This window comes from Cornus florida, unplaced genomic scaffold (assembly GCF_030987335.1).
Source record: "Cornus florida cultivar Cherokee Brave unplaced genomic scaffold, ASM3098733v1 CherokeeBrave_3.0.0_Hap2_Chr09, whole genome shotgun sequence".
Taxonomy (NCBI): Eukaryota; Viridiplantae; Streptophyta; class Magnoliopsida; order Cornales; family Cornaceae; genus Cornus; species Cornus florida.
Genome location: NW_026775579.1, coordinates 91,184,210 through 91,200,855, shown reverse-complemented (window position 1 = coordinate 91,200,855; position 16,646 = coordinate 91,184,210). Strand labels below are relative to the sequence as shown.

General features: G+C 34.1%; 2 protein-coding genes across 2 annotated transcripts; one reads left to right on the top strand and one right to left on the bottom strand.

Moving 5' to 3' along the window:
* The first annotated feature begins 4,851 nt into the window (after positions 1-4,851).
* LOC132275137 (sugar transport protein 8-like) lies at positions 4,852-9,035 on the top strand. Its single transcript, XM_059776543.1, has 4 exons — positions 4,852-5,372; positions 6,045-6,364; positions 7,730-8,356; positions 8,452-9,035. The coding sequence occupies exons 1-4, from the start codon at positions 5,252-5,254 to the stop codon at positions 8,863-8,865; spliced, it is 1,482 nt and encodes a 493-aa protein (XP_059632526.1). The 5' UTR covers positions 4,852-5,251; the 3' UTR covers positions 8,866-9,035.
* A 2,100-nt stretch (positions 9,036-11,135) lies between these two features.
* On the bottom strand, positions 11,136-13,423 carry LOC132275138 (sugar transport protein 8-like). Its single transcript, XM_059776544.1, has 4 exons — positions 13,192-13,423; positions 12,626-12,945; positions 11,858-12,484; positions 11,136-11,661 (listed from the first exon to the last, which is right to left on the bottom strand). The coding sequence occupies exons 1-4, from the start codon at positions 13,301-13,303 to the stop codon at positions 11,248-11,250; spliced, it is 1,473 nt and encodes a 490-aa protein (XP_059632527.1). The 5' UTR covers positions 13,304-13,423; the 3' UTR covers positions 11,136-11,247.
* Between the last annotated feature and the right edge of the window lie 3,223 nt (positions 13,424-16,646).

Sequence of the window (16,646 nt, the reverse complement as noted above, 5' to 3'; positions counted from 1 at the left end):
TACAGACAGAGAGGTGTTTGTAGAATATGCATTAATTTTTTTCTTTTGTTTAATTGGCTGCTGTCTTGTATAGATTATCACAATGAATCAGTTGATACAACGTAAAAAGGAGACAGAAATGACTTTTTCAACAGCAGTTTTAACAGCTATTTACTCTATAAATACTAATTTTCATCTTCAATAATTCTCTCTCAATATTTTTTTAACATTCATTTTTATGGATCTTCAACCTCCATTCCATTGCTCCTAACTCAACCAGTCTCATAACTCCGAATTACCACCGCAATCCAATTATAATTTGGATTCTTTAATTTTTTTTCAATCCGAAAATTCATCTCAACTCCAATACTCTTATTTCCCATTCCAACCTTCTCAATTCCAACTTGTACCATATCCCCAATTCCCACTCATTACCAATTCTAACCATCTCAATTCCAACCATGTCAATCCCAACATAATTTTAGGGTACGAAAACAAATTAGTCTATTGAAGAAGATGAAACATTATGCAAAGTATGGGTTGATATTGGAAAAGATCCAATAACCTTTTAGCCCCCACACCACTTGCTCTTAACTTTAGTGGGGTTGTGATCATTGAATGCTAAAGTTGAATATGCAGTCGTGACGGTCACCTCAACTAGCCGTTACTAACGGATGTTTATTGTTTAATACTAGTAGTCTAGTCCACAATGGGCCTGGAAAGTTTGGGCTAGATCTTTTGAAGTGTGAAAAATCTGTTCTTGTGTTGGGCTTGGGCAAGTATTAAAAACAAAAGACAATTGTACAGAAGTTCTCAAAGGAAAAAAGAGGCCCAAGGTCCAAAGGCCAACCAGGTACAAAAGCACATTTGGGACCAGCACTTTTACTGATGAAATGCGAAGAAGCAAGTCTAGAGTTGGAATAAAGGTGAGGCTAGGTCAATAGGTGGGGTGGGATGGACCAAAATTAGAACAGTGCTTCGGTTCCATTAAGTTAAGAAAACACCTTACAAAAAAAGTTATAATTTCTAACTTATTTCTTAATATTTTTGTAAATTGTATCTCTAACTTGATGGAACTATGATTGAAGAGAGTTTTGTTTGGAGATGAGATTGTTTTAAAGAAGGATTGAGATAGAGAGGTCATATTGAGATAGAGAGCTCACGACCCTACACTCAGATAAAACTTTTAAAAACTCTTACACTCTCTCATTTGACTTGAGACTAAAATTCAAGGTAAAATTGCTCTTTTACCATGATAATTTTAATAATAAAATAAAGAAATAAATCTGGGATTATGAATTGACATTTTTGCCCACAATCCATATTAAAATTATTTCCTCTCTTTCCTCCATACTGTTCCCTCTTTGTTTTCTCTCTCTTCTCTGAACCTCCTGCCACCACCCCCAACCACCCCTAGCCGCGGTGACCACCATCTCGTTAGTTGGATCCTCTCTCTCATTTCTTATTTATTTATTGACTTCTATAATATAATCACGTACTAGGTATTCAAATGTTTATGGCAGTTGATGGTAACTTTATCTTTTAGTCAGTCCAAGGTCCCTCTCCCTTTAATTTCTGTCTCTTATTAAACCTCTTTGAAAAAAAAATAAAAATAAAATAAACACGAGAATTTATGTGGTTTGGCTTAAGTCTAAGCCTATGTCTATGATCGACAAAAGATTTTAATTAATAAAGAGTAAGATATTATAAGTTTTAGTCTTCAAACTCTAATTTTCAGTCTCTTCTTTCTTACGATTTTCAGTATTTTTTCTAATCATACTCCAATCCTAAACGCTTTTATATATCAAGTTATAAGAGAACTCTAAACAAGATTCAGAAATTGCAAACCGAAAAACTAGTCAAATTTTTTTTCTCGGAGTTATTACCTCTTAACCCAGTAGCAGCTTAATATAATTTGTAGCCTTGGACGAAAAATATAAAGTGGTCTTTTGATATTCATACCTATATCAAATATGCTCATTATTTCTTTCGTGATTTTTAAACTTAGCACTAAAAATTTTTCAGTCTCTAGTTCCATCGCTAGTTAATTAGCTTTGTGCTAACTACTAGACACATTCAATAATATAAATAAAAATGATAACAACTCACAAGCAAAATATATAAGTTTATGACAACAAAAATTAATAAAATTATAAAATATTTGAAGTTATAAAACAATAGAAACTTATTTCAAAAAATTTGCTCCAATGTTTCAACAAATTCTTCATTACAATAAAAATGTATTTAAAATCTTTTGACGGAATGACATATATAGTGAAATTGTAAATTGTAATGAGTACTAACTGGAGAAGAGAAAAAAAAAATTTAAATGAAAGAGGAGAAAAAAGAGCAGTGCTACACATTTCGAATTAAAATTCCATATTTGATCTTCAATTTGATGAGGCGATATCTAAAGAGACATTAATATTCTTTAATTTAAAATATATTACACTCATTAATATTCTTTAATTTAATACATAGTACATATGTGTGTTTCCTATTTTAGCAAACAAGAATGGAATTGTCCAATTGAAGAAAAAAAAGGAAAGAATGAATAATTACACTAGGTTTTCTCTCTCTATCTTTAATTTGTTTTCCTCCACTAATCTTTTTCAATATATATATATATACAAGTGTCAAATATATATAGGAGTGTGTGTATATAATATATATATATATATTCTCTTATACCCTCTCTATGTTTTTCAACAACTCTATATCTTTGTTGGGTATTTCTTTAAAATTTAATCGTAATTAAAAAATACCAAATCAAAATATAATTATAAAAAGTCTTAAATGAATTATGTAAATTAGGGTTCTTATTCATCAAAAAGAGATTACTCATTCATGGTAAAAATTTGTAACTTCTGGTTTTAATTATTTGAAAATTTAATAGAAAGAGTCCCAAAAGAAGATATATACTTACTAAGATTGAATTTAAATTATTAAGTTATATTAAAGTTTGGATTCTATAATCATTTGTTTTTCTATTTTTTTTCTCTTTTCTATATTAAGAAAATTATACTAAGCAGCATAACATTAATAGATTCATAATGTTAACATTTTCGTAATAAAATCACAAATTATATTTTCTTTTATTATTAAAGCTCAACTAACAAAGAAATGTAACGGTGAGTCCAAAATATTTTTATTATTTTTTTTTCATAGTTGATATTCATACACACATGTCTCCATAAAGATTTGAACCCTTAATCTCTTTTTAAAAAATAAAATTCTGATATCGCTATGCCACTTACCCGTTATATATATATATATATATATATATATGAACAACCAACTAACTTGGCTAAGACTCCAGCCACCCTGTCTGAACCCAGTGGCTTTGGTGGACTTAGACCCACACAGAGTGAAAATTTCAGGTCAAAACCGGGTCGCGTTGTGACCCAGATGAAACAAAATTCGGACAACCAATTTTTTAAGTAGTGAGGATGGTCCAATGACTCCAATGGTGCGAGAGGATGGTGGTGGGCCAAGTATGCATCCTTAGTGTGTGTGCGCGCGTGCATATGCCTTACCAATTGTGCGAGAGGATGGTGATGGGCCAAGTATGCATCCTTACTGTGTGCGTGAAAGTGCTTATATATACCTTACCGTTAAATTATCAGATCATATTTACTAATAGGCACATTACATTGCGGTCAAGTACGTATCCTTGGTGTATTTGTGAAGGTGCATTTGTGTGTATATATATATATATATATTACAATTAAAGTATTTGATTTTTTTTTTAATTATTTATTATTATTATTATTATTTTTTTGTACTATCTGATCATATTCACTAATAGAGGGACTTTCCTAAAATCATGCATTACTATAATCATACTCGTGTTGACTATGCAGGCCTCCCCATTTTCAGCACTACATATTGTTTTTCCCAACCAACTTTTTATATCAATAAATTCAGTTTATATTTAAATATAGACGAAAATGGTAGGGCCGTAGTCTCGTAGATATGTAGTGCATTGGTCACAAATCATGGTATTGCCTTCAATTCTCCAACGCAAAATTAGATTCATTCTCAATCTTTCATTTCATCATTTAAAATTAATTTTGTTTTTAAATTTAAAATTGTAAGAGATAAAATTGAATAAAAGGATGACGTGGTGGCTGAATATGTATTAATGGTGCGTAATCCAATAAAAAAAAGTGCTATAATCTTGATATCCTTAGTGTGTGCGTGAATGTGCTTATAAATGTCTTACCATTAAAGTATCAGATCATATCCACTAATACGCCCATTACATTACGGTCAAGTACGTATTCTTGGTGTATTTGTGAAAGAGCATATATATATGTATATATATCTTACAATTAAAGTATCTGATCATACTCACTAATAGGGACATTTCTAGAATCGTGCATTACTATAATCATACATGTGTTTGACTTTGCAGGCCTCCCCATTTTCACCACTACATATTGTTTTTCCAAACCAACTTTTTTTTTTTTTTTGTTAACTCGGATGTCCGGAATGACACGAATCTTTAGGACCACTCAACAACTCGACTAATTTTCGAAGACCTGAAAGGGCACCTCCCCACCCGAACCCGGTTATCCAAAGTAGATTTTCCCAACCAACTTTATATAAATAGATTCAGTGTATATTTTAGTCTAAACCAAAATGATAGGGACGTAGATATGTAGTGCATTGGCCACAAATCATGGCATTGCCTTTCATTCTCCAACACAAGATAGATTCATTCTTAACCTTCCATTTCATCATTTGAAATTAATTTTGTTTTTGAATTTAAAATTGCAAGAGACAAAATTGAATAAAAGGATAACGTGGTGGATGAATATGTATTAATGGTGCGTAATCCAGTAAAAAAGATTATTAAAGAAATGATTCCTGTAAAAATTAATACTAATAATTAATTAAGATTTCTTCCTTTTTCTGAGAAATCATCAATTCTCCAACAGCCTTTGTTAATCCACTAATTATCCGACTCTAAGGCATTCCAAATTAGTAATTAGTTTCATTATAAAAACTCTCATTATTTCTCTCATTCTCATTATCTTATGTTAGTGTAAAACTCTTTCGTAACCAAACAGGTTGCAGAGCAAGGGAGAAAGAAAGAACCCCTTTCTCTCATCACTCTGCATCTCCACCGCTGGCATCGATCCTTTTTCTTAGCAACATTTTTACATATATGTTGTTTATATTCTGGGTGTGCAAATTACGTTTTATTGACCCAAAAAAGGATTAAATTTTGTGTTTTGTAGATCTTGGATAGTTAAGAAAAGCAAAGATGGAAATGGAAAAAACAGGTAGTCCGGTGTTCAATTCAAAAATCACATTTTATGTGGTAGCGTGTTGGATTCTTGCAGCCTTTGGAGGTTTAATGTTTGGTTATGATATTGGAATTTCAGGTATGTTTAATGTTTTTACTCTAACCGATATAGATATACACACAAATGAATACATAACTCCATTTTTTGTTGGGTGAATTTTTTTATTACGAATTATTTTTTTTTCAAAGTAAAAATGCTAACCAGTTTGTTATTTATCCTTAATTTACAATATATATATATATATATATATATATATATATATATATATATATGCATTTAATATATATATAGATTTTCAGATTAAACTCTCTAGTTAAGGAAAAAAAAGGAGCTATAATCTTGATATCATTTATACAAAATTAAATGACTATCGTATATATATATATATATATATATATATATAGATTTTCAGATTAAACTCTCTAGATAAGGAAAAAAGGTGCTATAATCTTGATATCATTTATACAAAATTAAATGACTATCTATATATATATATATATATATGCATTTAATATATATATATATATATAGATTTTCAGATTAAACTCTCTAGTTAAGGAAAAAAAGTGCTATAATCTTGATATCATTTATACAAAATTAAATGAAACTCTCTAGTTAAGGAAAAAAAGTGCTATAATCTTGATATCATTTATACAAAATTAAATGACTATCATATATATATATATATATGTATATATATCAGTTTTTATAAGGGGAAATTTTGTTTTGATTGATTGTGGTTGGTTTTAGGGGGAGTGACTGCGTTTGATGATTTCTTGATAAAATTTTTCCCAAAAGTCCATGAGAAAAAGCTTCACGCAAAGGAAGACAATTACTGCAAATACGACGATCAATTGCTCCAGCTTTTCACATCTTCCCTCTACCTTGCTGCACTAGTCTCGAGCTTTGGCGCTTCAAAGGCTTGTACTAAATTGGGTCGCAAACCCACAATCCTCATTGCATCAGCCTTTTTCTTGGCTGGTGCCATTGTAAGTGCAGCAGCTCAAGCTAAATGGATGCTCATTGTTGGCCGAATTCTTTTTGGCGTCGGAGTCGGATTTGGCAATGAGGTATACATATATATACATTTCTGACTGTTTTTATATGAGTGGAGGATATGCTCACATGAAACAACAGTTGAATTAGTCTGATTGTCGGATGATTTTGTCGGATTATATAACTTTTGCTATATCTGCCTGAACTATCAAAAATACAACTAACCTCTGAACTATACAATTTGGTGAACAGCCGACCAAAATTTGACCGTCATCGGAGCACGTGTCGTGATATGATATATAAAAATATGGACAATATTGTCCTTATAAATTTGAAAAGTCTAATTTGCCCCTCTTAAAAAACACAAATTATATTAACACCCAAACACGCGTTATGGTTACTGTTCATCTTCTTCCTCTTTCTGTTCATCTATTTCTACCTAAACCCCTCTCTCTCCCTCCCTCTATCTGTATGATATATATATATATAGTGTTGGAAGCCATCATTTAAACGGATTTTTCGTTGCTGTCATGTCAATTTTGGGTTCTTAGACCTTCTCCCAATTTATGTCTCTAGCAGAACTTTCTCTCTCTATAGATAGAGATATATAAATATATATATATATATACAATTTCTCTCTCTAGCAGAACTTTCTCTCTCTACAGATAGATATATATATACAATTTTTCTCTCTAGCAGAACTTTCTCTCTCTACAGATATATATATATATATAAGCCCGTAATGCCCTTTTGTTGCCAGAAAAAAAAGGGAGAAAAAAAATTGTCACTCCAGTTCTATTGCAAGGAAAAACAAAAAAAAAATAATTGGTAATCCAAACCATATATATACAGGTAAATTATGGTAATAACTAATTTAATTTGGTAATCCAGAAACACTGAAAATATAATTTCCATCTCTGCAACTTATTTGACAAAAGAAAAAACTCTACAACTTCATGCCCTAGGTTCAAGCATCTAAGAAGAAGACGGGGGTTTATCCATCCAATGCGAAAAAAATCAAATTTGAATTCCTATTTCTCCTTCAACCTCTGTTGCTATTTCTCTCTTATAAAGACCCTTCAATTATTCTTCATCTTCTGCCCCTGTTACCATCTATGGCTCCTCTTTCTCTCTCTAAAATGCGTTAATGTAATATACACATACCAGGTCACCAAGCTGAATGGTGTGTTGTCCCTATTTAATTGGTTATTGAGATTTCACGGTCCATGTCAGCATGTTTTAAGTCTATAAAGTTTGAAACTGTGCCCTTTTTCTGTAAGGGTAACAGAGTCTTTTGGTTTTTCGGTGCCGGAATCTTTGCTACTGGAGTAAACTGCAACAAAATAATAATTTAGAAGAATTTTTTTTATAATTCAGGGGTCTTTTTTGCACTTTTCTCTTTTTCTAATATGAATACTAAATTTGGATTGTTTTTGCAGTCTGTTCCAGTGTTCTTGTCAGAGATTGCACCGGTCCAGCATCGTGGTGCTGTCAACATTCTCTTCCAACTCTTTGTAACAATTGGAATTCTGATTGCAAATCTGGTGAACTACGGCACGTCAAAGATTCATCCACATGGATGGAGGCTATCTCTAGGGCTAGCAGGTATTCCTGCATTGATCCTATTGTTGGGCTCATTGGTGATCAGTGAAACACCGACGAGCCTGGCGGAGCGCGGGAAGGAACAAAAGGGTAAAGCAGCACTGAAGAAGATCAGGGGTGTGGACAACGTTGATGCTGAATACCAACAAATCTTGATGGCCTGCGAGGAAGCCAAACAAGTGAAGCATCCGTTCAAGAAGCTCATGAAGCGCGAGAGCAGGCCTCCGTTGATCATTGGCATTTTGATGCAAGTGTTCCAGCAGTTCACTGGGATTAATGCCATCATGTTCTATGCGCCAGTTCTGTTCCAGACTGTCGGGTTCAAGAATGATGCATCGTTGCTGTCCTCCGTCATCACTGGACTTGTCAATGTGGGCAGCACTTTCGTGTCCATCTACGCAGTTGACAAGCTTGGAAGGAGAAAATTACTTCTTCAAGCTTGTGTCCAGATGTTCATATGCCAGGTACATACCTTGATTATTGTGAATGTGTGCGCGTTTACTTGAACTTCCAGAAAATTAAGTAGGTACTTATATTTTTTAATTTGAAAAAATCTCAGGTGGCAATTGGATCAATTTTGCATGTTCACTTGAAAGCCACAGGGTCGACACTTAGCAAAGGACTAGCTGCTGTTGTGGTGGTGCTGGTGTGTATGTATGTGATGTCGTTTGCGTGGTCATGGGGACCTCTAGGTTGGTTGATACCTAGTGAGACATTCCCAGTGGAGACGAGAACAGCAGGGTTTGCATTTGCTGTGAGCACCAACATGTTGTTCACTTTCCTCATTGCTCAGGCATTCTTGTCAATGTTGTGCCATATGAAAGCTTTCATATTCTTCTTCTTCTCGGCTTGGATTTTCGTGATGGGGTTGTTTGTGGTGTTCCTGTTGCCGGAAACAAAGGGTGTCCCCATCGATGTCATGAACGAGAGGGTGTGGAAGCAACATCCGGTGTGGAGAAAGTTCATGGATTGATGATTTGGGGGTCGGGAATTGGAGGCATTTGTCATGGCCTAGATAGAAATTTGCCTAGACACTCCCCCAATATAATTATTTTTTGTTTAGCATTTTTAATTCTTCTTTTCTTTCCATGGAAATGTTTGGGAGGTCAATATTCTTGTGTTGAATTAGCAGAATTATCTGTACCCGTTTGTTTTATTGGAAATGGAAAGAAAATTCAAGAATATGCTTTTACTAATTTGTTGATTGAAGATTTTTAATAGTACAAGTAGTGCATTTCATCAATTGCTCCATGTGAAAGCAAGCAAACAACTAGGACAATTTCGAATTTATAAAGCTGAGTAATAAGAAAATTGATTTCTTATTGATAAATAATGATAATTTTAAGAATACTTATAACTAATATTTATATATGTATAGAAATCCTAAAAACTACCCAATTTTGCACACTAGAAATATGAAAAATCGGAATAAGACTGTTCCTAATGACTAAATTAGGATAACCACCAAAAATCAAACCAATCCTAGTTATTGGATAACACAAAAATATGAAAGCATATATAGCTTATGAGTATTTGTTTACGTCCTAAAATAGGGATTAGTTGAAACTGTACTAATAATATTGTTATCCTTGCTGTTTGTTAATCACTTTTGTTCGGAAATGTGTCTTCCGAATGGAAAAGGATTCAACAAAACTGTACCAATAATCTTGTATTTTTACTTATCTCCTCAATCTCGCCGACATTTATTACTTATCTCCTCAATCTTACCGTTTAGAATTCTGGTGGTCCAACAATTGGACATTTATTACTTATCTCCTCAATCTTGTTTTAGAATTCTGAGGATTCGACATTTATTACTTTATCTCCTCAATCTTGCCTTTTAGAATTCTGGGGATCCAACAAATCGACATTTATTACTTTGACATTGAAAAATGATTTTCAAGTAAAAAATTAGTGATACTATGATCCAATAATAAAATAACACATTACATTTAATTATAAAATAATTCATATATAAAAACACTATATATGAGTTTATTTAATAGTTGATCTGAAAAAGCAGAGAAAGGTGTAAATTATTTTATTATTAAAAGTGATGTATTATTTTGTTATTGGATCACGTAAGAATGAGTAACTTCATCCTACCGGTCAGTAGCTAAGTATTGTCCATATATATTATGTTACATTTTATACAAAGAACAGAGATTATACGCAGTGATTAAGTGGCGTATTGTTTGGCGCCTTAATCGGATTGGCACGGGCATGCGGAGACGTGTTAGAGCCATGCCTTACGTCCCTAGAAGTCATCGAGCATGGGCTATGCGCAACGGTATTTATGGGCCGCCTGTCCGTTTCAAGTGAAAGGCCCATACCTACCCATATAGCCGGCCCTTCACTACACAAAGCCTACAAAGCAAGCAATATTAGGGCTAATTTTATTATATGACACATTTTTATTGAGTAAACAATTGCCTATTATATAGTTAGTAAAATAGGGTGTTGTAAATGTAGGATATGATGTAAAAAATATATAAAAACGAATATATTCGGATATAATACTTTGTTTGAAATATTTTAGTAATTATTAAATATTGAAATATTTTTTACTATTTATTTCAATAATATAAAAGACTATAATACTTATTAAGTTAGGGAAAAACTAAACCAAATTTTACCTCGCGTTCATTTACTTTCCAACATGTAATGGAAAAAATTTGTGGCATATATAAATCAACCTGTATTGCAAAATTACCATACCAACTATCTGGAACTAACAACTTGCTTGAAATTAAGTATATAATGTGTAGAAATGTGTCTAAAGTTGGCTCTGAGTTTACTTGGTAGATGATATTAGACATTTAATTATCACATATTTTTTTTAAAAATGGTTTAATTCAATATCTTAAAAGTAAACATTATAGGCGAGAAAAACACTCATTTAAAAGTTACAAAATTGACCTGTATTACAGCATATATATATATATATATATATATATATATATATATATATATATATATAGAAGTATCACAATTTTGTTCATCATTTTGTTGATTGCAGTACCGTACATTACTGAAAATATTGTAATGGACCCATCCTTTTCATAGGCTAGAATGCAACAATATCAGCAATTTTTTGAGTATGCCAGCCTGATCCATATCTAATTTTCGAATTATTCAATAAATTAAGTAATAATTGTTATAAAGCATCATCCAACAAACAGACTCACATGGTAATATATAAAGATTGGATTATGATTTTAAGCATTTGAACCAACATTTTTTTTTCCATGAACATTAACAAATTTCAAACAGAAAGCTTCAAAGCAAAGAGGCTACAATTTCATTGTCACAAGTTGTGATATTCAGACAATTTAATTTTCTGGACTTGACTTAACTAGTCCATAAACTTCTTCCAGACTGGATGTTGCTTCCAGACCTTATCAGCCATGGAATCGATGTGCACACCCTTTGTCTCCGGCAAGAGGAACAACACAAACATCCCCATGATGAAAATCCAAGCCGAGAAGAAGAAGAATATAAAGGCTTTCATATGGCACAGCATTGACAAGAATGCCTGAGCAATGATGAATGTGAACAACATGTTGGTGCTAACAGCAAATGCAAACCCTGCTGTTCTCGTCTCCAGAGGGAATGTCTCACTGGGTATCAACCAACCTAGAGGTCCCCATGACCACGCGAACGACATCACATACAAGCACACTAGCACCACCACAACAGCAGCTAGTCCTTTGTCAAGTGTTGAGCCTGTGGCTTTCAAGTGCACATGCAAAATTGATCCAATTGCCACCTGCATTTGCAATTCACCAATGTAAGTACCTAGTTACTACCCAAAGTTCAAGTAAACACACACACTCCCACAATATTTCCTCTAGCAGGGTTCGAAATCTCAAACTCTCTCTTGGGTATGAGAGATCATATATACCATCTGGGCTAATGCCCATTGTCGAGAAATTAAGTTCAAGCTGGACAATGAAGGTACGTACCTGGCATATTAACATCTGGACACAAGCTTGGAGAAGTAATTTTCTTCTTCCAAGCTTGTCAACAAAGATGATTGAAACGAAAGTGCTGCCCACATTGACAATCCCAGTGATGACTGCGGACAGTAAGGAAGCATCATTCTTGAATCCCATGGTTTGGAATAGAACGGGGGCGTAGAACATGATGGCATTAATACCAGTGAACTGCTGGAACACTTGCAACATAATGCCAATGATCAATGGGGGCATGCTCTGCTTCTTCATGAGGCTCCTGAATGGATGCTTGACTAGTTTGGCTTGCTCACAGGCATCCACAATCTGTTCGAATTCAGCATCAACATCGTCCACACCCCTGATCTTCTTCAGTGCTGCTTTACCTACATGATCCTTCCCGCGTTCAACCAGACTCGTCGGTGTTTCAGTGATCACCAATGAACCAAAAAATAGGACCACGGCAGGAACAGCTGCTACTCCTAGAGATACCCTCCATCCGTATGGATGCATTGATGATGTGGCATAGTTCACAAGATTTGCAATCAGAATTCCAATTGTTATAAAGAGTTGGAAGAGAATGTTCACAGCCCCACGTTGATGGACCGGTGCAACCTCTGACAAGAACACAGGAACAGCCTGCAATGTATGTATATATTTAAGCACTCAATTTAATAAGAAACATTGGATTAATAGTAACACTTTTTACATTTATCCGAGTTTAGTATACTATTCATATTTGCGATGAAAATATGTATATATATATGTATGTATGTATACCTCATTGCCAAATCCTACTCCAATTCCAAAAAAAATCCTCCCAAGAATGAGCATCCATTTAACTTGAGCTCCTGCACTTAAACCGGCTCCGATCAAGAAAAAGGCTGATGCAACTAGGATTGTGGGTTTGCGACCTAATACAGTACAGGCCTTTGATGCACCGAAGCTGGCGACTAGTGCAGCGAGGTAGAGGGAAGATGTGAAAAGCTGGAGCATTTGATCATCGTACTTGCAGTAATTGTCTTCCTTTGCATGAAGCTTTTTTTCATGAATTTGTGGGAAAAATTTGATCAAGAAATCGTCCATAGCGGACACTCCCCCTAAAATCATGAAAAGCAAAAATAACTTTATCATATATAAATATTTTCAAATGCCATCTAATTAGTGTAGTCTACAATTTGTTAGTTTTGTATCATTTCTATAAGATATATAATAGGCCATCATCTTACATGCTCATTCTTAATTAAAATCTATACATGCATGCAACAATATATCTATATTTTTACATTTGTATGTATATCTATTACATTAATTGGTTTATGAAATATTGACAAAATGAAACATACCAGAAATTCCTATGTCATAACCAAACATTAAGCCACCAAAGGCAGCAATAATCCAACATGCAAACACATAACCCGTGGTTTTGGAATTGAAACGGGCGTCTGGTCCTGCCATCTTTGCGAATTCTCGAAGATGTAGCAAACAAAAACCGAATTACTCAAAGTTGAGAACAAGGTAGAAGAGGGCAGGCGCTCTCTTCTTCACCTTGTTGGAGGTATGGTTATGGAGGAGGAAGAGGAGGTATGGTCCTAATGGTAATGTGTTATGAGGACAGGTATGGGTATTTGTAGACATTTTTGTTTTCAAATTTGGGTCGTTTCAGAATAGATATTTGACAAAATCTACGTAAATAAGATTGTTTTTATCTAACAATAGTTGTAATTTAAGAAAGTACGTGTAATAAGCTTAATGGACTTTTCTGTTTTAAACAGTGGTGTGTGCTGGGCCTGCTGGCAGTGTTTGCTATTTAAAGGGGTCATAAACTCCCTTTTTCTTTAGATAATGCAGGTAGGTTAATTATCTTTGACTCATGAAAAATAATAACAATAACAAAAATTATCTTTGAAGTTTTATTTTGAGTAAATCACCGTCACAATAATATCCTATTTTTATTAGTGCATGCAAAGAGTTGTCTGTCATTTTCTTTACCAGTCAATGGATTAACAGCACGATTCAATAGTTCACAACATATCCCCAGTAAGCATAGAGGTGATCTCCAAATCACAGTCCTTTTGTTTTTCCTATTAATAATATCACTATTTGCTACAATATATATATATATATATATATATATATATATAATTGAATCAGATAATTTCTCAGGCGCGCACACTCATTTTGCTGTAAAATTGATGCAGAGAACAGTGAAGTAGTAGACAATGCTCCTTTCCAACTGTTGACCCTTTAAAAGTATTCAGAAATTGGCTAATACGTGTCGGAACCAATGGGCTAGTTCAAAACTTCAAGTTAGAGATCTTGGTCAAACTGAGTCTCTTTTGGAAAATAATTAACCAGGCTATTGTAGAAATAGTGAACATTGAACTTTCTTTAATGGGTTCAATTGCCTTTTAAGTGAAAAGGACTATGAAGGGAAGAACGAATTGCAATGAAATTGAAATTTGAATTAAAATGAAAATTGAGATTGAAATAAAACCCAAAGTAGCTTCTAGTAATGAGTTAACGTGAATTGAATTTGCAAGAATCTGAAAAATATGAGAATTAATATTGCAAAAGGAATACATTCAAAAGGAAATAACTACTAAAATAAATAGAATCAAACTAAAATTATTAACTAAAAAGGATTTGAATTAAACTAGAAAATTAAGAATGACAAAGCTAAGATAGCATGATTGAAAAGGAAATCAATTGCATTGAAGATTATGAGGGTGTGACCCTGTGCACATAATGCTTCTACTCAAAAATTGCTAACCCATAAATCTAGATTTTGTCTTGGTTCCTTTGTTGAAGGGTCTGATAAATATATTCTCATATTAATCTCCAAAGTATGGCTAAATATTAAGGATAACTATATATAAATCCTTATAGAGCATCTCCAACCATTGTGTTTTTTTTTTTTTTTGTAAATCTGATGTGTAATAATTGATTTACACAAAAATTTGGTGTTAATATCTTGTTTGTTCCTACAATGTACCTTTTTTTTCGAATAAGTAAAACAGATTTTCCCCTCAATTTATCTAGATAACTATGGAACTGAACCGGGTCGATGTTTCACGGTTTGGTTCAGTTCTATGTCCCAACGGTTCCGATCCCAATTCTAATTTTTTGGGAACGGTTGAATTTTGATTTAGTCGGAAACCATATCGAACTAGACCGTGTGTCTGATGACCTTGTGGGCGGGTGTGCTGTGGGCGGGTGAGAGAGATACTGACAGGCTACCACACTGGCGAGCTACGGGTGTACAAATGTAAGTGTGTCATCTCCAATTGGTATGAGGTCTTTTGGGGTGAAGCTCAAGAGCAAAAACCGTGCGGGCTCAGGTCCAAAGTGGACAATATCATACCATGTGGTGGAGTGGATTGTTACAAATGGTAACAGAGCCTGACCCAGCCGGAAGTGTGCCGACGAGGATGTCGGGCCTCCAAGGGGGGTGGATTGTGATAACCTTGTGGGCGGGTGTGCCGTGGGAGGGTGTGAGAGATACTGACAGGCTACCACACTGGTGAGTTACGGGTGCACAAGTCCCACATCGCCTGGGTAGAGGGAAAGGTGAAGTGCTTATATGTAAGTGTGTCATCTCCAATTGGTATGAGGCCTTTTGGGGTGAAGCCCAAGAGCAAAAACCGTGCGGACTCAGGCCCAAAGCGGACAATATCATACTATGTGGTGGAGTGAGTTGTTACAGTATGCACCCCTAACACTTCATTAGTATGGTGTCACATAGTTGTAGACTACACCATAACAGTTGTGGAGGAAAGGGCCACAACTACATGAGATCCTCGTCAATATCATAATTACCTCACTTTAGAATTTTCCTTCCTCTAATTTGTTTATTACTTTTTTTTTTTTTTTTTTTCTTTCTTCTCTCTTTCATTTTTGACAAGGCAAAAGTGCACTAAATAGTAAACATCCTTTGACTTGTTGTAAAAAACACCATTAACTATTAATTGAGTAATTAAGTCTTTCAATTTTCAAAAGACTCACATTGCACCCGTAAAAGTCCTTAACAGTTAAAAAAAAATTGTCAAAATAAAATAGAATGCCAAATTACATTTCTAATTTTAAACATCAACAAAGATAAGTGATCAGTTAATTAATTTTATGGATTAATTACAACGACACCCCCTGAAGTTTACCCTATTGACAGTCATATATAACTTAGTCGTTTTTTGAACAAAGACACCCCATTAGATTTGATAAAGTTAACAAAGACACCCCAATGGTCGTGAATTGACATTATTGTTCTTTGACACATTCAATTACCAATTTACCCAATACAACTATTTTTTATTGACCAAAATACTCTAGAAACTATACTCATACCAGTTCACACCCACCACCACCATTTCACAGCCCTACCATAGCCACCGTTGCCGCACTGCCGCCGCCACCATGTTGCTCGAAATAAAGCTATCAAGGATCACAAAATACAAAATAGAAAGTGCAAAGATCAACTCCTAATCTCTCTGTATAATATACAAACATATATGTGTATTTATAACCCGTAATCCATCATCTTTCCCAAATCCACTTCCCCCAAATTCCTGTAATCCTGTGTTACCTGGACTCGCCTGTTCAGGCCGAAGTGTCCGTGTCGACACGACACGACACGGACACGGACACTGGATCTGAGTCGGATCCTTCATGGCGTCTACCGGACACGGTTGATAGATAACGAAAACTCAAACAAAGATGTTTGGGTTGGTAGTTGTGAAGGATTGCGAACTTTCTTCATACTTTATTTGTTAAATAGGTTGCCATTAATGAGATCAGAAAACTT

Bases quoted from the DNA above. Each gene is read 5' to 3' on its own strand.
- LOC132275137 (XM_059776543.1), top strand. From the start codon at position 5,252: ATGGAAATGGAAAAAACAGGTAGTCCGGTGTTCAATTCAAAAATCACA. The intron at 5,373-6,044 runs GTATGTTTAATG...GGTTGGTTTTAG, and splicing joins TTATGATATTGGAATTTCAG to GGGGAGTGACTGCGTTTGAT. The intron at 8,357-8,451 runs GTACATACCTTG...AAAAAATCTCAG, and splicing joins TCCAGATGTTCATATGCCAG to GTGGCAATTGGATCAATTTT.
- LOC132275138 (XM_059776544.1), bottom strand. From the start codon at position 13,303: ATGGCAGGACCAGACGCCCGTTTCAATTCCAAAACCACGGGTTATGTG. The intron at 12,946-13,191 runs GTATGTTTCATT...TCATGATTTTAG, and splicing joins TTATGACATAGGAATTTCTG to GGGGAGTGTCCGCTATGGAC. The intron at 11,662-11,857 runs GTACGTACCTTC...TTGCAAATGCAG, and splicing joins TCCAGATGTTAATATGCCAG to GTGGCAATTGGATCAATTTT.